Here is a 21,686-nt window from a genome sequence, read left to right on the forward strand (position 1 = left end):
CCCACAGCAGCCTCGTCCTCCCGGGCTCAAGCAATCCTCCCACCTCAGCTTCCTGAGTAGCTGGGACGGCAGGGGCACCCACCACGCCCGGCTAATTTTTATGTTTTCATTTTTTTGTAGAGACGGGGTCTTGCGATGTTGTCCAGGCTGGTCTAGAACTCTTGGGCTCAAGGGATCCTTGTGCCTCGGCTTCACAAACTGCTGGGATTACAGGCGTGAGCCACCGCGCCCGGCTCTAAATAATTTCTTATCGCCCTCCCTCAGTTTGTTTTTCCTGTTATCGGGTCACCTACACATTTCACAATTGTCAAACAGGTGAGGGCACAGATACAGAAGCGTCCCGCATTCCCTCCAGATTTTATCACGCTGAGGCACAAAGAGAAAAATAGCTTCTGGCGACCGCATGAAAACCCCAATTTCAAAACAGCCACATGCAGTTTAATTTCCTTAAAAGCTTAGCCGGAAAAGGTTTCTGTGGCTTGCGACCCCAGCTGGGCTTGAGCGAAGGCTCTGCTCATTGGGGTGGGGGCGGGCACAAGGTGATCGGAGGGAGGGGGATGACTCGCAGTTGTGTTTTGAGTGCTTGCTTGGGTTATGTTGTTCCTCCAGCACACATACACTCAGTTTCTTGTCATAAGGGGAACCCTGTTATTTTGTAGACAAAAAGTGACAGAAGCAAGTTTCGAAGCAAAAAACAAACAAACAAACAAAACAAAAAGAAAAAAAAAAAAAACGAAGACGAACAAAAGTCAACGTGAAATCTCCCCAGAGGAAAAGGAACCGCGCTGTTTGTCCCTCAGTAACTGAGCAACACCCCGGACACGCAGGGCTGCCTGTGACTTCTGCGGTTTTTCTTGCACTTCTCCGCATTGGTTCACTTCCACCCTCGAAACGCTCCAGAAGCGAGAAATAAGGCGGGCGGCCGCCACCCCCAAGCCGCCAGCTGTGCTGGGGCCCCAGCTGCAGGGGGTCCCGGCCCAGCGTCCCTCTCGGCCCCTTCCCTCTCCCCAGAGGGAGAAGGGGCGGATCCACGCGGCCTGGGCGCTGCGGCCGGCACGCGGTAGGGGTCGCTGTGTCTCGGCGCGCGCTCCCACCGCGGTGAATAACGGGGCCTGGCTGGAGGAGAAAGGAAACCTGCTGCGGGAGGCGGCGGCGGCCGGCCAGGGAGCGAGGGAGGAGAGTTCACTTTTACTCCAGTGTCAGCGCACGGCGGCCGCGGCTGGCGCTGGCGAGAGAGCACCGAGGGAGCAGGTCGCAGATCTTCGGGCGGCCCCGGGAAGTCGGCGAGAGGCGGGATCCGAGCGCGCCAGCGGGGCGCAGAGCCCGCGAGCCTGGCCAGCGAGGGGAGCCGCGGGGGGCGCGCCCCGGGCGGGCCCCCGGAGCCGCGCAGAATGCCCCGCGAAGAGCTGCCGTCGCTGCAGAGACCCCGCTATGGCTGTAAGTGCGCCGGGCGCGCGGGGTTCCGGCTGGCCTTGGGGAGCTCCCTCCCAGAGGACGGCGTTGGAGAAGCCGAAGGAGCTGGTTGCGCGGCGCAGAGGGAACTGAAAGGCAGCGGCTGCGCGGCTGGCAAAGTAGGGAGCTGGAGTTGCAAAGGGAAGTGAACCGCGTCCCCCCGCTCCCCCCATTCCTAATATCCAGCTGGCAACCCAGACCCTCCACTCTGCATACCCCAAATGGGTGCGCGGGCAGTGCGGGGGTTGCGCTCTGGGACAGACCAGGTTGGGGTTTTAGGGGTATCAGGTGAGGAGTCCGCGGAGCTCCGGACCGCCACCGGCTTGGGCCAGGGGGTGGCGTAAGGCACCGGATTCTTCCAACCCAGAAAGGGGGAAAAGTTTGTTTGCTGTGGCTACAGGTGGGCACCACAAATAGGGCGCCGGCGCACTCTGCTAGTGCAAAGTCGGCTTGACTGGAAGGGCGGGCGTCTCCTCCTGTCCCGCGCCCTCGGACTTCACCTGAGCCGCTAGAGCCATTGGCCTCACAGGTGTGAGTCCCTCCTTGCTGAAACTCCCCAACCCCTTTCCTCCCCGCTGCCCTCGCATGGGAGGATTGCTGTGTGGAGAGGACGCGGCACTAGGCTCCGGGGAATCCGGTGGGAGCCCGCGTGACTTGAACGAGATGGTGTCGATTACCCAGCCAGGGGCTGCCTTCAGAAAGAGGTTGCTTTGGCCGATCGTGAGTGGATGGAGCCAGATTAACACTAACCACGTGGCTTCATGTGCAGAGTTCAGAGTCCTAAACATGTGCCAGGAAGCATTTCCTTTAAAACAAACAGAAAGTTGGCCCGCTGTCTCCCCAAGGTGGCCCTGTCAGTGAACCCAAGGCCGAAGACCACAGGTTAATCTTTGCCCAGGCTGGCCTTGGTGGCAGAGGTACCAGCTTTGGGTTAAGGTGGTGATACCTTCAGCAGGGTGTTGTGTGTGTGTGTGTGTGTGTGTGGTTTTGGATGGTGCTTAGGGCCACTGACTTGCTTAACTGAAAAAGGGCTGCTCAACTTGTGTAGGTTCTTTCGCCTCCTCCCCGCTGGCGTGTTGAAGATGGGAGGTTATCTTTCCTGTGTTACCCTTGCAGTGAGGGGGAGGCCTGAGGACTACAGCCTCTGTACTCTAATGCATTCAGCGGTTGACTGAGACCCAACTTTTTGCCTTTTGGTAAACCACACAGACAGCAGAGCCTCTTGGGTTCAAGGAGGAACACTGTGCTCATTCAGTGTTTGCAGTGCCAGCCTCAGGTGGGACCCAGCTTTTTGCCTTTTAGTAAACCACACAGACAGCAGAACTCATTGGGTTCAAGGAGGAATGCTGTTCTCATTCAGTGTTTGCAGTGCCAACCTTAGGTTGGTGGAAGTACTTTAATGTGACAAGCTCTCAGAACGTATGGTGGCTTCACTGTGTCAAATGGTAAGATAACCACAAACTTCTGTAAACTAGGTGAATCTACATGAGCAAATGATTTCTTGCTGTCACATGATTAATGTCGGCCCTCATTAACAATAGATAGTGCAAAATTTCCGTGAATGTGGTACATGAATGCAGCATTTCTGTCAGTCCCTGCATGTGCATCTGTGATGCTGCTTGATTTTCACGGAATAAATCTGTGTTTTAAGTGCACTCCAGGAGAAGCTATCGAGGGAGTCCAGATCTGGCAAGCCTGAAGCCCAGTTCACAGGGCTGCTTTCTTTGGAAATCTTCATCCAGCTTTCCTCACCAATATGGTGTAAGGGGGTGGGTGCCATCTTGTTGGAATCACTCCCGGTTACTTTCCCTGCGCTCATCAAGTGCTGGCGTTCATTGGTCACTTAACACTGTCAAAAATGGAAAATATTTGCCTATGTTTCCAGACTTTCTTGTCACTCTGAAATATGAAGGCTTTAATGTGACAGTTATGTCATTAAAATGAACATTTTTTTTTTTTTTTTTGAGACGGAGTCTTGCTCTGCCACCCAGGCTGGAGTGCAGTGGCCGGATCTCAGCTCACTGCAAGCTCCGCCTCCCGGGTTTATGCCATTCTCCTGCCTCAGCCTCCCGAGTAGCTGGGACTACAGGCGCCCGCCTCGTCGCCCGGCTAGTTTTTTGTATTTTTAAGTAGAGACAGGGTTTCACCGTATTAGCCAGGAGGGTCTCGATCTCCTGACCTCGTGATCCGCCCGTCTCGGCCTCCCAAAGTGCTGGGATTACAGGCTTGAGCCACCTCGCCCGGCCACAAAATGAACACTTTTATAATTTTGGTTTATGAATGGTGTATTTTCAGTGTATTCAGAACATGATATCTAGCAGAATAGATTTTGGTGTTAATAGGCATTACCTAACATTGCCTATTCATGCAAAAGAGGGCTATTTGGTGTGTTAGTGTAATTTCTGGTGGTTGTTGGCTTTCTGAACCTATCAACATGAGACTGAAAATAGTGCTGTGAGTTCTTCTTGGGAAGGCTAGGGAAGGATAACAGGATTGTCCTTGCTCTGTTGTGTTCTAGGGCTGTGCTTTTTCTTGTTTATTGGTTTGGTAAGTACAGGTTCAGTAAAACCTCAAATTATAACTGGCGTTATCCCTAGCATTTAAAAATAAAGTAGCAATACATTGTAATTTCAGTTCTAGTGCTGAACGTTCTGAGTATAAGATGTTTGAGACTGGGCTTTAAACACAAGTTTTTGGTAGTTTGAATTAAGCCAGCTATTGCTTATTTTGGGTCTGAGCTTCTGTTCTGCTCTCTCTCCTACCCACTTGAATCATCATTTAATTCAGTAGTTCTTATACAAAGTAACTAAATTAACTCAGCTCAGGCTGTTATGGTCTTTCTCCTCTGTACCAGGCTGAGGGTCTGTAAATAGGCCACATAATAAATTGTACTTGAGGGATTTCTTAATGAGTTCTCCATGAGACCTCTGACTCTTCTCAGGTTTCTGACAGATGCAAGATTGCTGAAGTCGCCCTAATTTGCACACAAGAGCACTGGATTGAAATTAAATAGACTATTTTCTATTTAATTTCCGCTATTGTTGGCCACATCTTCCTGCAATCTGTAAAGTTATTTTTGTATAATGTTAATACTACAAACAAAGCTGAAACAATTCAGTCACACAATTCTGAAGGGAGGAGGTGGAAGAAGGAAGTGATAGTAGGAGCTGTTTAAACTAATGCAGACATAGACATAGTATATACTATATATTGCATATATTGTATTTTTCTGTACTCAACCAAATTAAGATGACACTTATGCTTAGGTGTGATTTGCAAATAACTTGTGTTGTTGTAATGGATTATGATGTATCTGCCAAATTAATTCTGAAAACACATTGCTGCCATGAACTGTCATAAGTTTTGTTTCAGTTACTTGAGAATTAAAAACACCAGCGAGAGCAAAAGAGGGGTTTGTGACTAGGCAGATGACTTCACTTACCACTGATAACACAATCAACACTTAAGTGACTACAGTGGATCTCTAATGATTGCATAGGCAAGAACTGTGGTTTTCTACCCTTTACAAGATTTAGAGACTTCCTTTCATGAGATACATTGTACAAAAAAATGGGGATCAATGTTTCACCGTTTGCTTCTTTTAAAAAGTGCAACCTAAGTCCAGCCTGTTGTGGGGGCGGGGAAGGGGAAGTTGAGAAAGATTCTGGTCGAGCATTTTTTTATTTTTTATTTTTTATTTATTCATTTATTTGTTTTTTATTTATTTATTTATTTTGAGGCAGGATCTTGCTCTCTCACCCAGGCTGGAGTGCATGGCTCCCTGCAGCCTCAAACTTCCCAGCCTCAAGCTGTCCTCCCACCTCACTCTCCTGAGTAGCTGGTACTACAGGTACACATCACCACACCCAACTAATTTTTATATTTTTTTGTAGAGATGGGGTTTTGCCATGTTGCCCAGGCTGGTCTCCAGCTGCTGGGCTCAAGCAATCCTCCCTCTTCAGCCTCCCAAAGTGCTGGGATTACAGATGTGAGCCACCACACCTGGCCTGATACTGTGAGCTTTTGAGTACTGCTCTCTGCTCTTGTCTGAATGGTGATGTTACTAAGTTACCTGGAGACTGGAGTTTTGGGTTGGTCAGTGCAACTAAACTTATCCATCTACAATGACCAGTCTGAGATGAAATTTAAGTTCTGAAGTAGTTAAACGTAGTTGTGTAAAAGGGGATTGAATAAGTCTGTATTTAGCGTAGCTCAGCTGTAACATCCTATCAGTGCTTTCATTTGAACCACAGAAGGGTATATACAGCCTTATCTTGTGATGCTGTCTTCAGTAGACAAAAAGTCGAGCTGCTCCCTCATATGCTCGTGTTTTGGTTGAGCTTTTCAAAAGCATCTTTAAGGTCAACAGCTAAAGTGTTATTTTAGTGTGCTTTTAACTTTAATTATACATGCTGTTAGCCAGAATGACTTGTTTAGGAGAGTTTAAGCTTCTAATACTGAGTTTGTTTTAGAATTTAGTGTTATTTGGGGTGTTAGTTAACTCCTTTTTCTCTAGGGAGCCAATGACTTACTATTGCCGTCTACCCTCTCACTACACAAGCTTTTTATTTTTTATTTTTTATTTTTATTTATTTTTTTTTTTGAGACGGAGTCTCGCTCTGCCGCCCAGGCTGGAGTGCAGTGGCCGGGTCTCAGCTCACTGCAAGCTCCGCCTCCTGGGTTTACGCCATTCTCCTGCCTCAGCCTCCCAAGCAGCTGGGACTACAGGCGCCCGCCATGTCGCCCGGCTAGTTTTTTGTATTTTTTAGTAGAGACGGGGTTTCACCATGTTAGCCAGGATGGTCTCGATCTCCTGACCTCGTGATCCGCCCGTCTCGGCCTCCCAAAGTGCTGGGATTACAGGCTTGAGCCACCGCGCCCGGCCTATTTTTTATTTTTTTTGAGACGGAGTCTCGCTCTGCCGCCAGGCTGGAGTGCAGTGGCCGGTCTCAGCTCACTGCAAGCTCCGCCTCCTGGGTTTACGCCATTCTCCTGCCTCAGCCTCCCAAGCAGCTGGGACTACAGGCGCCCGCCATGTCGCCCGGCTAGTTTTTTGTATTTTTTAGTAGAGACGGGGTTTCACCATGTTAGCCAGGATGGTCTCGATCTCCTGACCTCGTGATCCGCCCGTCTCGGCCTCCCAAAGTGCTGGGATTACAGGCTTGAGCCACCGCGCCCGGCCTATTTTTTATTTTTTATTTTTTTTTGAGACGGAGTCTTGCTCTGTTGCCCGGGCTGGAGTGCAGTGGCCGGATCTCAGCTCACTGCAAGCTTCGCCTCCCGGGTTTAGGCCATTTTCCTGACTCAGCCTCCGGAGTAGCTGGGACTACAGGCGCCCGCCACCTCGCCTGGCTAGTTTTTTGTATTTTTTAGTAGAGACGGGGTTTCACAGTGTTAGCCAGGATGGTCTCGATCTCCTGACCTCGTGATCCGCCCGCCTCGGCCTCCCAAAGTGCTGGGATTACAGGCTTGAGCCACCGCGCCCGGCCCTACACAAGCTTTTTAATAGTCCCTTCTGTTTAAAAGCTGGGCATGTGGCTCACGCCTGTAATCCCAGGACTTTGGGAAGCCAAGGCAGGTGGATCATATGTAGTCACGAGTTCAAGACTAGCCTAGGCAGCATAGTGAAACCTCGTCTCTACGAAAAATACAAAAATTAGCCTGGTGTGGAAGTGCACGCCTGTAATCCCAGCTACTTGGGAGGCTGAGGCAGAAGAATCCCAAATAGGGGAATCCCAAGCAGGGGAAAGCCTTGAACCCGGGAGGCAGAGGTTGCAATAAGCCAAGATCACGCCACTGCACTCCAGCCTGGGCGACACAGCGAGACTCTTATCTCACAAAAAAAAAAAAAAAAAAGCTAGTATACAAACAGATCTAATGCTTACCATGTCTTCATGGTAACTAAAAGAGAAACAAAGGCCACTCAACATCTGATTTGATAGGGTCAGGTAAGTCCTACAGGGCAGGCAGTTTAATATGGGATATGCAACAAATGTTTGTGAACTTACCAAGGGCTGGGTGCTTTTTGTGTGTTACTGTTATCATCAGCTCATTATGGCCTTTGAGAGGGCCAGTGGTTTTCCATTTTACAAAGAAGCTTAAACCCCTAGTACTGTGTCAAGGCCACCCTGCTAGCTGGTGGCAGGGGAACTTGGAAGCAGCACTGTCAGATCCTGGAGGCTTTCCCCATTGACTGTTGCCAGTTTGCTGCCCCTGAATCATAAATGTTCACCCCTTCTATGTGTTTCAGGAGTTTGTCATGATTCTCTCAAGATACAGAAACCTCTAGCTATTTATGCTGGATGTGGTGGTATACACCTGTAGTTACAGCTGCTTGGGAGGCTAAGGCAGGAGGATCACACCTGTGATTACACCTGTGAATAGCCACAGCTCTCCAGCCTAGGCAACATAGTGAGATCTGCGCTGTGCCCCCCACCCCCTTGCCTGAACCCAGTCTCTCTTATTTATTTATTTATTTATTTTTTGAGATGGAGTTCCACTATGTTGCCCAGGCTGAAGTGCTGAAGTGCTGTGGTGAGATCTGGGCTCACTGCAACCTCTGCCTCCTGGGTTCAAGTGATTCTCCCACCTCAGCCTCCCAAGTAGCTGGGACCACAGGCATGCACCACCACACCCAGCTAATTTTTGCATGTTTTAGTAGAGATGGGGTTTCACCGTGGTGGTCAGGCTGGTCTCGAACTTCCTACCTCAAGTGATCCGCCTGGCTCAGCCTCCCAAAGTGCTAGGATTACAGGCATGAGCCACCCCACCCCGTGAGACCTCCATCTCTAAAACAAAACAAAACAAAACAAAAAACACAAAAAAACTTGTGGCCATTGGATAGTGTGCTGATTTATAAATAGATGCATAAAGTTGATTTTGCTGCTGAATTCCGCGCCCCCCCTCCCCAGCCAAGAAACAGCATAGAATACATGGGCTTTTTTTTTTTTTTCTTCTTCCCAGACAGAGTCTCGCTCTGTCACCCAGGCTAGAGTGCAGTGGCATGATCTCAGCTCACTGCAACCTCTGCCTCCCAGGTTCTAGCAATTCTCATGCTTTACCCTCCTGAGTAGCTGGGATTATAGGCATGTACCACCATGCCCAGCTAATTTTTGTATTTTTGGTAGAGATGGGTTTTCATCACATTGGCCAGGCTGGTCTCGAACTCCTGAGATCAAATGATCTGCCTTCCTCAGCCTCCCAAAGTGCTGCTATTACAGGCATGAGCCACCGTGCCCAGCCTTACATGGGCTTTTTATAGAGTACATCCAAGCTTCATCATATATTTTATGTATACTTAGAAACATCCCATCTCTTACTGTGAGGTGCTGAAGTGAAAGGCTTTTCCATAATAATATAGTGACATGTGCCCCAGTGATTGCAAATAGGATAATCTGTAAAACCTACTTTATTGCATACACTGCCCATACCTTAAAGTCTGGGATTGTTGAGAAATCAAGTAGAAACTTGCAGTAGTGTGGCCGACCTGTGAGCTTATACTTTGTCACCTTACTGCTCTATTTTATTTTTTTCTCTTGAGAAGTAGTATGGTGTTGATAAAATGGCAAAAGCTTTGGAGTTGAATAGAGGTGGGTTTGAATTCTGACTTCCATTGCCTGCCTCAGTAGCCTTGGGGTTTTCTCCTGTACCTTGAGAGGGTGTGTGGAAATGATATATCTATAGAGGTGGCTGATGTGGTTCCTGGCACATAATGCTAAACAAATTGTAATTGTTTCAATTAATTGAGCACTTAATACTAGCAAAATATTGTGATGAATGAAACACCACTTAGCTGCTGACAGCTTACCAGAGAATCTGGGTGACAAGTAAAAATGCTTATACTTTTAGTGCCCTTCCAAAAGTTCTGTGGAAGAGAAGATATGAGAAGGATGGATTTGGATGGGGGCAACGGGAGGGCTTCATGAAAGTTGTAAATTTGAAATGACCTTGAGGAAGGTCAGAGGAAAACCTGAAACGCATGCTAGTATATTTGTACTGTGGAATCTTCTATTTATATAGGCAATAAAGGACAATTGCAGCTGTCCTGAGGAGAGTCACCTGATGCAACTCCTCACAAGTATCTTCTTGTTCTTTGAGATGGTTTTTTCAAAAAAAAAAAAAAAACACCCTGAACTTTTCACTAGAGACATGGGTGAGTGGCCCAGTGAAGTGAGTGACAGGGGAGGCAGGTGTGGTGAGACGTAGGGATGTGAGCATTTGGTGCCCTCTCTGCCGGCTGCTCAGCGGCCTCTTCCCTATGCTTCTGGGTTTGGTCATGTCTTTTGGATGAACAGCTTTGCCAGAGAGTTTTGCTGAGCATGGGTGAATTCTCTGAGAACAGGTAAGGAAACGAGTCCTGCTTAGAGCAGGACAAGGATCTTGACAACTGAATTCTCTAGGGGGTAGGGTTTCTCTCACCTCATTTTCTCTCATTCTCTCCATTAATTGTGGCAATGTTTTCACTGATTTACGGTCAGATTTCACTGATTTACGGTCCTGCAATGTCCAGCATCCCAGTTTTCTCGAAGAATGACTTAGACTGTGTTTCCAATTCATTGGCAATTGCCTGAGGAACTTTCACTTAGACTTTCTGTGGGATTTTACTAAGCTCTAATTGGACCGTCCTTTAATTTTATAATTGCGTATTATGTATGACTTCTTCTTGCCAAGGTGCCTAAGAGGAGCTGACAGCTGTTTATTTAGTAAATGCAGTGGTTTTCAAAGAGCAGTCTCTGGAGCAGCAGCAGCAGTAGCAGCAGCAGAGCATCTCCTGAGAACTTGTTGGAAAGGCAGATGCCCAGGCCCCACTCAGACGTGCCAAATCAGAAACTCTGTGGCGGGGCTGGCAGTCTGAGTTTTAATAGGCCCTGCAGTTGATTCTGATGCACTAGGGCATCAGAAGGGTAAAGAGGCATTTCTGGATATATAGTTACTCTTCACAGTGCTTACAAGTTTTTGTAAAGTAAGTGAAAACACATGGGTATATTATGGAACTCTTTATTTACAGTATCTCTTGAATGTTTGATTTGTAAACCACATACTAACCCAGGCCTTGATTACTTTACAGGTTCGTGTTTATTTTATAGAATTAATTTTGGTATGGCTTTAAGTTTGCTTTTCTTTCTTCTGGGAAACAAATGTGATTTGGAAGGTGCTGTGGTTTGAATGTATTCCCCAAAGTTCCTGTGTTGGAACATTGGGGAATGCAGTAGTATTGGGAGGTGGAGCCTAATGAGTGGCGATTAGGCCACCAGAGTTCTGCCCTCGTGAATGGGTTAATGTTGTTATTGTGAGTGAGTTCGGTAAAAGGATGAGGTCAGGCTCCTTTTCTCTCTTTCACCCATGCGATGCCTTTTGCCATGTTACGGTGCTGTAAGAAGGCTCTCACCAGATGCAGGCCCCTCAACCTTGGACATCCTATCCTCCAGAACTGTGTGGAAACAGATTTCTGTTCCTCATAAATGACCCAGTCTCAGGTATTCTGTAATAGCAGCACAAAACAGACTAAAACAAATGGAAAAGTTTAAAATCTCCACTGACTAGAGATAAAGCAGAGTTAGCTTTCCAGGGATTTCAGCTGGAAGTGAGGCTTTTAGGAGCCATTGGGAAGGCTGGGTGAACAGGGAACCTTTTTGTGTAAGAAAGGGAACTCCAAGCCTGGAAATTCTGGGCTTCTAATCCCTGGGAGTAGGAGGTGGGGAGCTGGACAGTAAGAATTCGTAGATGTTCTCCTCCATTTTTTTTCTTTTTCCTTCCAGGACACCTTAAAGTGTTTTTCATTCATTCATTTATTCATTCACAATTTTTAGAACTGTGAATATGTTAGCAGAGATATTATTTGATAGACATAAGTGCACCCAGGTCATTCCCAAATTGCAGGGAAACTACCAATCTGTTTATTTTACTATCGGTAAAAGACAGGAGGACATTTTTATTGTTTATTGCTTAGAATCTCCCAAAAAGATTTCCAATTGGTTGTTCTTTCTCTATTGCTACTAAATCTCTGAAGGAAGACATTTTAAATTTTTTTTTTTTTAGTTAGGGTAGTTTATTTCTTGATAATTTTTTTCAGAGATAGGATCTCACTATGTTTGCTCAAGCTGGACTTAAACTCTTGGGCTCAAGTGATCCTCCCACCGTAACCTCCTGTGTAGCTGTGACTACAGGTGTGTACCACCATGCCTGGCAGAGTTCCTGATAATTTTATCTCAGTTCTTATATTTTACTGGCAATATGAATTCCGTCTTAAGTAATGTTAATGCATATCCCAGAGTTGTCTCCAAATAAGTAGACTTGATTTGCATGTAATTGAAGCAACATATCTGGTTCAGTATCTAGCCAGCAGCTTGGTACCCTGGCACTTAGAAGATACTGAGTAAGTATTTGCTGTTATGACAGGTTTTGCATAACATGTCTATACTGTATTGTTTGTCTAAATGAGGAATTTATTTCTATTATCTGTCTAATTAAAGATCATCTCGGCAGCTTTCAGATGTCATGCAAACATTAAATGTTGAGCTTAGATTTGCTTCCATCCCCTGTGGAACTTGGGCAAGTTGTTTTAATTTCTCTGTGCCTCAGTTTCCTCATCTGTAAAATGTAGGTGGAAAATGCATCCTCAAAGGATTAAAAATGATTTAATAAGATGGAAACGTACTTGCTCAGAGTGTGCTCCCACGGAGTCAACACCTAAAGGGCAGGGATGGTGATGGGAGAACTCCCCTCATTTCCGCTGCCCCTTGGTCTGTATCCTTCCTTACCTCCTTGCCCGTTCTTTTTCACTTTAACAGAAAGTGGATTTAAAATCCTAGCCCTATTTTCTTTTTTCTTTTTTTTTTTTCTGTGATGGAGTCTTGCTCTATCACCTAGGCTGGAGTACAGTGGTACGATCTCGGCTCACTGCAACTTCCACCTCCCAGGTTCAAGCAGTTCTCCTGTCTCAGCCTCCCAAGTAGCTGGGACTACAGGCACATGCCACTGCACCAGGCTGTTTTTTGTATTTTTAGTAGAGATAGGGTTTCACCATATTAGTCAGGCTGATCTTGAACTCCTGACCTCAGGTTATCTGCCCGCCTCGGCCTCCCAAAGTGCTGGGATTACAGGCGTGGACCACCGCCCCCAACCCTAGCCCTATTTTCTCTTGAGAATGGGAAAATTCTTAAGTTATCTGTATGTAAATACTTCAATGTATCAGTTTGGGTGGGGACCAAATTAATCCTTGTGTCTGTATACTTAAAAAACTAATATGTTCTATTGTTTCCAGATACAGCTGATATGGGGAGAACATTTGGGCTTCTCTGTTGCATATTTTGCCATCTTGCAGGGGGTCTTCGAAGTGTACTCTGACGTTACCAAGCATTCTCTTATTTCATTTAGGCTTCCAGGTTGAAGTTGGTTGTTGCTGCTGCTGTTGCTTGTTTAAAAACCTGAGGGTTTATAATGCTATCTAGATGAGAATGCTGTCTACTTGAAATGTGTTTTAATCTTTACCCTTGCTTCAGAATGTAGAGTTTGACTTAGCTGCCAGGGTCAGCCAACCTTGTGGTCAACCCAGTCCTGTGGGAGTTTAGAAGGGAGGTGAGGAAGAGGAAGTACACTTGGTACATGGGGTTCATCTAACGTCCCTCCAGGCCTCACTGCCTCTACAAAGTTAATGAAGTTTTGTGTTCATAAGCTCAGTGAAGCTCAACTGAGAGGACTAACTGGAATGTTGGAGCCATTAGGAATTGAAAACCTGCACTGCAACTCACGTGCCCAATTTTTTAAAAAAATTCTAGTACTTTTCATGTAAATGTTTGCTAATAACCCCTCTATTATTCCTCACCTCTCCAAAGGGGACCATTGTAATCAGCCAGTCTTGGTCCTTGAGATTGTCACTTTTCTGTTCTTTGCCCCAGTCCTACACAAAGCAGGCTTCTTAGGGTAGGATGAGGGACCTGGTGAGATAGTCACATAGCCTCATGAAATATGACTCCCCATTCTCCTGCCCCCTAAACTGTGCTTCTCAGATAAGATCTAGTAAGGCAGCCCACCAGAGCCTCGCTGCATGTTGAACTCTTAGGAAGTTTGTCCAAGAAATGGTAGTTATAGAGCTAATACAAACATGCTTTTGCTCTCATTCTATTCTCTACTAATGAGTTTTACTTTCTACAAGAAACAAGGATACATTTATTTGTAAAGAACATACAAGGCCGGGCATGGTGGCTCAAGCCTTTAATCCCAGCACTTTGGGAGGCTAAGGCAGGAGGATTGCTTAAGGCGAGGAATTCAAGACTACCTGGGCAACATAGCAAGACCCTGTTTCTATAAAAAGAAAGTAAAAAATGAATATATAAAGATAATTTTTTCCTCCATGGGAGCTAGGGTCACATGAGGCCCTTCCCTGCTTTGGCACTGATTCTGGCGATAGTCTCAAAGCTTTCTTCCTCAGTTCTCCAGTCTAATGTTTGCTATTAGTTTGAATTGGCTAACAGTTTGGAGGATTGTGCTTGCTTATTCCTCTTCATTGTGGACTCTGCCTGTAACTTTTCACATTGGATTAGGGGAACTCTGAGAAATAAGTGGAGCTTATAATGTGCTTCTGTGTTGTAGCTTTGATATCTCTGAAAATGTGTACCTTTCTCTGCTAAGTAGGACAAGTAAGACAAACCAAACAGGGAGGGACATCCTCAGCCTCTGGACATGTGAATATGTCTAGAAGGGTATGCAAATATCTTTTTAGAAGTTGCCTTTGGGAGGAGGGACTGGGGGCAGGAGTGGGAATACGATTTGAAATAGTTTTCACCATATGCTGTATTACCCTTTGAAAAAATAAAGCAAATGTGTGTTTTTGAAAAATAAGGTTCTACATGTATTACTCTGAGAATAATATGGACAAAATAGAACAGCAATAAAACCCATGAGGTGTCGGGACTGTATCTTTTGGTCAATGCTGTAACCCCACTGTCTGGTACATAGGTCAACATGTCAGCAGTGATTCTGTGTAGGTAATGAGATATTTTGTGATTAATATTTTTTCTTCTTCCTCAAATTTTCAGCTATACATATTTTTATAGTTAGACTATAAAAGTTAAGTTGGAAAAATTATAACAGTTACCCTTTGCTGCTCAAGATACAAAGTTCTCTTTAGCTACAAACTCTGCCTTATGAAAACTAGTCTGAAAGATAGATCTGTTATTATTGGAAGGATTCAATGGCTATCTGATTTTCCAAGTGTGTATGTGTGTACATGCATAGAGAATGAGGGACAGAAATGTTAAGAGGCCCAGGACTCTATAGTTGTTAAACCGTTGTAGTTAATAATTTGTGAAAGGGGCTGGGCACAGTGGCTCCCGCCTATAATCCCACCACTTTGGGAGGCTGAGGCAGGCAGATCACTGGACGCCAGGATTTCAAGACCAACCTGGCCGATGTAGTGAAACCCTGTCCTACTAAAAATACAAAAACTATTAGCTGGGCATGGTGGCATGTGCCTGTAATCCCAGCTAATCTGGAGGCTGAGGTGAGAGAATCCCTTGAACCCAGGAAGTAGAGGTTGCAGTAAGCCGAGATCACGCCACTGCACTCCAGCCTGGGCAACAGAGGGTGACTCTCTTAAAAAAAAAAAAAAAAAAAAAGTGAAAGGAAAGTGTGCAGGAAGCAGATCTGTAAAAGGTAGTAATGAATCAGCTAGTGTCCATGGGGAAATAAAGGTTGTGACATAAAAGTGGATTGTTCTGTTGACTCACAAGGTAAACTCTAAAGAGCCTGTGAAGAGGTGAACCACTCATGACCATTCCTTCATTCAACAGGAGGTGCTAGATGCCATGTATAAGGTGGAATTTACACAGAGTTTATGACCAAATGCCTTCAGGGGTCAAATGTGATTCACAGCCTGTATAAAATAATAGGAAACTTTGGAGTGTCTCTCAGCTGGAGAATACATTTGCTACCTTAGTCACTCAAATTGGAAGGAAAACATTTATGAGCAGTGTACAGGCAAAACAAGATAGATTAGTCTTGTTTAGCATCTTGGAAGCTGCCACTGGCCCCAGCATTATGCTGTAAAACAGAGGTAGCCATGGAAGTACTGTCACTCTAGACCAATGAGAGACGAGAAGCACTGTGATAGCAAGACCTGCATCTAGCGTCTGAGGACTTAGACTGAGGTGCCACTTACTGTGTGATATTGGGTGTAACTTCTTCGAGCTTTTTTTTTTTTGAGACGGAGTCTCACTCTGTCGCCCAGGCTAGAGTGCAGTAGCGTGATCTCGGCTCACTGCAGCCTCCGCCTCCCATGTTCAAGCGATTCTTCTGCCTCAGCCTCCCAAGTACCTGGAACCACAGGTGTGTGCCACCATGCCTGGCTAATTTTTGTATTATTAGTAGAGACAGGGTTTCACCATATTGGCCAGGCTGGTCTCAAATTCCTGACCTTGATGATCTGCCCACCTCAGCCTCCCAAAGTGCTGGGATTACAGGTGTGAGCCAACATACCTGGCCTGAGCTCTTTTTTATTTTTAGAAACAGGGATCTTACTCTGTCACCCAGCATCATCACAGCTCACTGCAGCCTCTACCTCCTGGGCTCAAGTGATCCTCCTACCTCAGCCTCCTGAGTAGATGGGACCACAGGCATACACCGCTATGCCTAGCTAATTAAAAAAAATTTTTTTTGTAGAGACAGTCTTGCCATGTTGCCCAGGCTGGTCTGAGCTTCTTTCTACTTTTGAAAAATGAGTTTCTATTTCCTCTACCTCAAAAGGGGATGAGGTATGGAGGATTGCTGAGAAAGTTGTTCAAGTGTGTGTGTGTATATAGTGGGAAGGGATTTGCCACTTATTTGAATAATTCATTGGTGAAGTCTTATTAGTGTTCAAATGGGTTTATCATTTAATCATTACCTCAAAGGCAATGCTATGTTAGTTTTGTGACATATGTTTTAAAATAAATAATTAATTATTTTTGAAATGAAGTCTTCCTCTGTCACCCAGGCTGGAGTGCAGTGGCAGGATCTCGGCTTACTGCAACTTCCACCTCCCAGGTCCAAGTGATTCTTCTGCCTCAGCCTCCCATGTAGCTGAGGCTACAGGCGTCTGCTACCACGCTGATTTTTATATTTTTAGTAGAGATGAGGTTTCACCATCTTGGCCAGGCAGGTCTCAGACTCCTTACCTCAAGTGATCCACTCACCTCGGCCTCCCAAAGTGCTGGGATTACAGGCGTAAGCCACCACACCTGGCCTATTTATTTATTTTTTGAGACAGGGTCTGGCTCTGTCACAGGCTGGAGTGCAGTGGTGCCATCTTGGCTCACTGCAACCTTTGCCTTCCAGGCTTGGGCCATTCTCCCACCTCAGTCTTCCAAATAGCTGGGATTACAGGTGTATTCCACTATGCCCAGCTAATTTTTGTATTTTTAGTAGGAGATGGAGTTTCGCCATGTTGCCCAGGCTGGTCTTGAACTCCTGAGCTCAAGTGATCTATCTCCCTCAGCCTCCTAAAGTGCTGGGATTACAGGCGTGAGCCATTGTGCCTGGCTTATATGTGCTTTTTTTGAAATGGTGTTTGAAATGAGATTTTCCTGGCTGGGTGCGGTGGCTCATGCCTGTAATCCCAGGGATTTGGGAGGCTGAGGCAGGCAGATCATGAGGTCAGGAGTTCAAGACCAGCCTGACCAACGTGGTGAAACCCCGTCTCTACTAAAAATACAAAAATTAGCCAGGCATGGTAGCGTGCGCCTGTAATCCCAGCTACTCAGGAGGATGAGGCAGGAGAATTGCTTGAACCCAGGAGGTGGAGGTTGCAGTGAGCCGAGATTGCGCCATTGCACTCCAGCCTGGGCGACAGAGCGAGACTCCGTCTCAAAAAAAAAAAAAAGATTTTCCTTTCTCCTTCAACATGAAAGGCAACATTTTGCATTTTGGTAACAATATCTTAGAGATGTAACTTTTTTGAATCCTAATATATGATTTTTGGCCAGATTCTTACTTGTCCATCTTAGCATTTCTTTTACTAGGAAATGTGAATTTTGAAAACAGAAGTTAATAGTAAGAATCTCTGAATTGAGGCTGGACCCGGTAGCTCATGCTCGTAATCCCAGTACTTTGGGAGGCAGAGACGGGAGGATTGCTTGAGCCAAGGAGTTTGAGGTCAGCCTGGGCAATGTCAGGAGACTCCGTTTCTACAAAAAATTTTAAAAATTAGCTTGCATGGTGGCATGCACCTGTGTTCTCAGCTACTCGGGAGGCTGGCCCAGGAGGAGCATTTGAGCCCAGGAAGTCCAGGCTGCAGTGAGCTGTGATTGTGCCAGTGTACTCTAGCCTGGGTGGCAGAGTGAGACTACATCTAAAAAAAAAAAAAAAAACTCTAAATTGAAAAGACTTTAAGAGTAGTTTCTTTGAGACCCATGCTGTATTTCATCAAGGGAAACTACTGTGCAAGGGAGGGGACACCTGTATTTTTAACACTGGAGGATAAAGCTTGGGAAGACAATTCTGTCTCCTAATCTGATGACAGAGATCCTCTCTTTATAAAGCTTATGGCTTATTCTTAGGAAAAGTAGGGGGGTGAGTGTGGAAGATAGTGTGACTGGGGTCACTTAATGCTTGATAAGGTTTCCTAGGGCTGCTGTCAACAGCAGGCCAGCCCCCCAGGTTGATTACACGTCCTTAACTATGATCCACGCCAGCATAATATCCCATCTTGGATTAGAGATCGTAATAGTTGTCAACCTGGCTACCCACTGGGAGCTCTAGGGGAGCTTTACCAAGAAATGCGTGTTCCCTGGATATCGTCACCATTCTCTGTTTATTTGGGGATAGAATATTCTGGCATAGGTGTTTTTATTTTAAACTTTATTTATTTATTTATTTGACAGGGTCTGGCTCTGTTTTCCAGGCTGGAGTACATTGGCATGATCTTGGCTCACTTCAGCCTCGAACTCCTGGGCTCAAGCTATGCTCCCAAGTAGCTAGGACTACAGGCATGCACACCACACCTGGCTAATTAAAAAAAATTTTTTTTTTTTGGTTGAGACAGGGTCTCACTATGGTTTTTTGTCTTGTTTTGTTTTGATGGAGTTTCACTCTGTTGCCCAGGCTGGAGTACAGTGGCATGGTCTCAGCTCATTGCAACCTCCGCCTCCGAGGTTCAAGTGATTCTCCATGTTGGCCAGGCTGGTCTCGAACTCCTGATCTCAAGTGATCTCCCACCTCAGCCTCCCAAAGTGCTGAGATTACAGGTGTGAGCCACCATGCCTGTCCTTACTAGGGTATTATTTTGCTTTGTTTTTCTTTTCTTTTCTTTTTTTTTTTGTTTTTTTTTTTTTTGTATTTTAAACATTTTCAAGCTCTCAAAACCTCAAAGAAGGATACAATGATCATCCATTCCCTTCACTCAGCTTTACTACCTGTTGACATCTTGCCACACCATTCCATCTACAGACACTGGGATGGCTCACCCCTAAGTCCTTCAGCACACATCTCACATACTGAGAAGGACATTCTTCTCTCCAGCCTCATCCTCAGTGTTGCCATTACTGTGTGTTCAGTTCCATTGTTCAATATAAATTCTATACTATGATTTCCCCTGCTATGCTTTATAGCCATGTTTTAGGACCCAGGTAAGTGTCTCACATTGCCTTTGGCTGTTATTCCTCAAGGCCTTCCCCAGACTGGAACAGTGGTCCCACCTCCCTCTCAATGCAATGACCCTGAATCCTCTGAGGAGTCCAGGCCTACTTCTGCCAGGTGCATCACATCAGGGACCACAGTGTCCACCCTCCCACTACTGGTGATGAATACGTATTTTTAAAAACCTCCCTAGGAGATTCCAATGTGCAGCCAAGGTTTGAAATTAATTGAATTAATTAAATCCACCCTACTTTGTGTTTTGTTGTGATAAATACATATAAAATTATCATTCTTACCATTTTTCAGTGGACAGTTTTGTGGCATTAAGTACATTCCCGTTGTGATGTAACCATCATCACAATCCATCTCTGGAACATTTTTTTTTTTTTTTTTGAGATAGAGTCTCATACTGTCACCCGGGCTGGAGTGCAATGGCATGATCTCGGCTTACTGCAATCTCTGCCTCCTGGGTTCAAGCTATTCTCCTGCCTCAGCCTCCCAAGTAGCTGGGATTACAGGTGCCTGCCACCATGCCCAGCTAATTTTTTGAATTTTTAGTATAGACGGGGTTTCACTATGGTGGCCAGGCTGGTCTCGAACTCCTGACCTCGTGACCCGCCCACCTTGGCCTCCCAAAGGGCTGGGATTACAGGCGTGAGCCACCATGCCCAGCCTCTGGAACTTTTTTATCTTCCCAAACTGAAACTCCATATGCATTAAATAATAACTCCCATTCTCTCTCCTCCCAGTACCAGGTAACCACTTTCCATTTCTATGAATTTGACTGCTCCGAGTACCTCATGTAAGGGAAATTATACAGTATTTGTCCTTTTATATCTGGCTTATTTCACTTAGCATGTCTTCAGGGTTCAACCATGTCGTAGCATGTGTCCGTACTTCTTTTTTGAGGCTGAATAATATCCCATTGTATGTACAGGCCACATTTGATTTATCCGTTCATCCGTTGATTGATACTTGGGTTATTTCCTTTGGCTATTGTGAGTGCTGCTATGGCGAACATGGGTGTATAAATATCCGTTTGAGGCTTTGCTTTAGTTTTGGGTATATACCTAGAAGTGAGATTGCCAGATCATATGGTAATTCTGTTTAATTTTTGGAGGAATTGTATACCTATCACTTTTTAATGGAGTAAATTGAAGAACACTTTGAAGAATGAAGTATCTATGACTTGAAGGAAGAAGCCAATTAGAATGCCAGCCTTTAGGCTCCTGTTTGGATTACCTCCTGGGAGGTCATGTGTAAATTCATCTTTTCTTTACACGAGATAAAGAGCAATGGGTATAAAGTCTAGCTGTGGCAGCTGGGTGCAATGGCTCATGCCTGTAATCCCAGCACTTTGGGAGGCTGAGGCAGGAGGATCACTTGAGGCCAGGAGTTGGAGATCAGCCTAGGCAACATGGCAAAACCCTGTCTCTGCAAAAAAAAAAAAAAAAAAAAAAAAAAAATTAGCTGGTCTTGGTGGTGTGTGCCTATAGTCCCAGCTACTTGGGAGGCTGAGATGGGAGGATCACTTGAGCCCCAGAAGTCGAGGCTGCAGTGAGCCATGATAGTGTCACTGCACTCCAGCCTGGGTGACGGAGTGAGACCCTGTCTCAAAAAAAAAAACCTAGCTGTGGCAAAAGTTACTTCTTTGTGACCTCAGGTGTGATCTCAGATATGCAGGACAAGGGTTACAGTTTGTCGTTTACATTAATCACAACTTTTAGAATTTTTAAAGTTTTTGATTGTTGACTTAAATAGTGCATAGGCAACAAGTTGCCTTTGGCCTCCATAAATAGTGTAAAACAAAGTAACAGGCTGCCTCTTGGGGCATATGGGATTTTCAAAATAGAATGTTGTTTTGTTAACCTGGCTCATCCAAATACTGTGCGATCTTCAGCAAGGTCTTAACTTCCCTAGCTCATGTTGTTTAGCTATAAAATGGGGATAATAATGGTAATTATTGATTGAAATAAGCTAATCTATGTGCTTGGTGCCTGACACATAGAAAGCATTCATTCAGTGCAAGCTATTAATAATAAAATAATATTTCCCGTTGATTTTAAAGGTGTTTAGACAATCCCAATAAACCAGAAACTGGTATTTTTAAATGAGTTATTACTCTTTTATGGGAGGTGGCATCTATTTAATTGTCTTTAGATGAGACTGACCTGGCGGCTCTAGAATGGTGTTCTTAACTGGAGCACAACGTAGCAGAAGCATGTGAGAGCTCTAGCATAACTGTGGCTTTAAAGTCAGCAGAAGCTATGTATTTCCTAAGAGTGAATGTTGGTAATTTTTAGAGATTGCTGAGGCCACAGGGTCCAGATTAAGCAAGTGTGTTCCGAGGAGTCTGACTTCACTGTGCTTTGACTGAGGTAGATCCAGGACTCCGCAGGCAGCTGTTTTTGAAGGCTGATCATTCTTCCACTCCTTCATTGGAAATTAGCCAAGAATTATAAAAACAACAGTTTAACTCCATGCAACCAAGTGGTTGTCTCATAATGATTAGTTTGGAGCTTGTGCTAAGTACTCCGTGTGGAGTTCCCAGGATTATTTAACAAGAGAAATGCTGGCTCTGCAGGAGAGCCTAGTAAAGTTTGAAATGCAGACAATCCTACTTC

At 45.3% G+C, this 21,686-nt stretch overlaps 1 protein-coding gene across 2 annotated transcripts in view; it reads left to right on the forward strand.

Moving 5' to 3' along the window:
- Positions 1-1,091: 1,091 nt before the first annotated feature.
- The window catches only part of IQGAP2 (IQ motif containing GTPase activating protein 2), a 315,690-nt gene continuing 295,095 nt past the window's right edge, over positions 1,092-21,686 (forward strand). Inside the window, exon 1 of one of the 2 annotated variants that reach the window (XM_033179907.1) lies at positions 1,092-1,437. In XM_033179907.1, the coding sequence (XP_033035798.1) occupies positions 1,392-1,437 (46 nt within the window). In that variant the 5' untranslated portion in view covers positions 1,092-1,391. Of the gene's footprint in view, positions 1,438-2,267; positions 2,370-21,686 lie in introns of those variants that run through there. The other variant, XM_033179908.1, reaches the window with a different exon arrangement.

This window comes from Trachypithecus francoisi, unplaced genomic scaffold (genome assembly GCF_009764315.1).
Source record: "Trachypithecus francoisi isolate TF-2019V2 unplaced genomic scaffold, Tfra_2.0 Lachesis_group2, whole genome shotgun sequence".
NCBI classification, from domain to species: Eukaryota; Metazoa; Chordata; class Mammalia; order Primates; family Cercopithecidae; genus Trachypithecus; species Trachypithecus francoisi.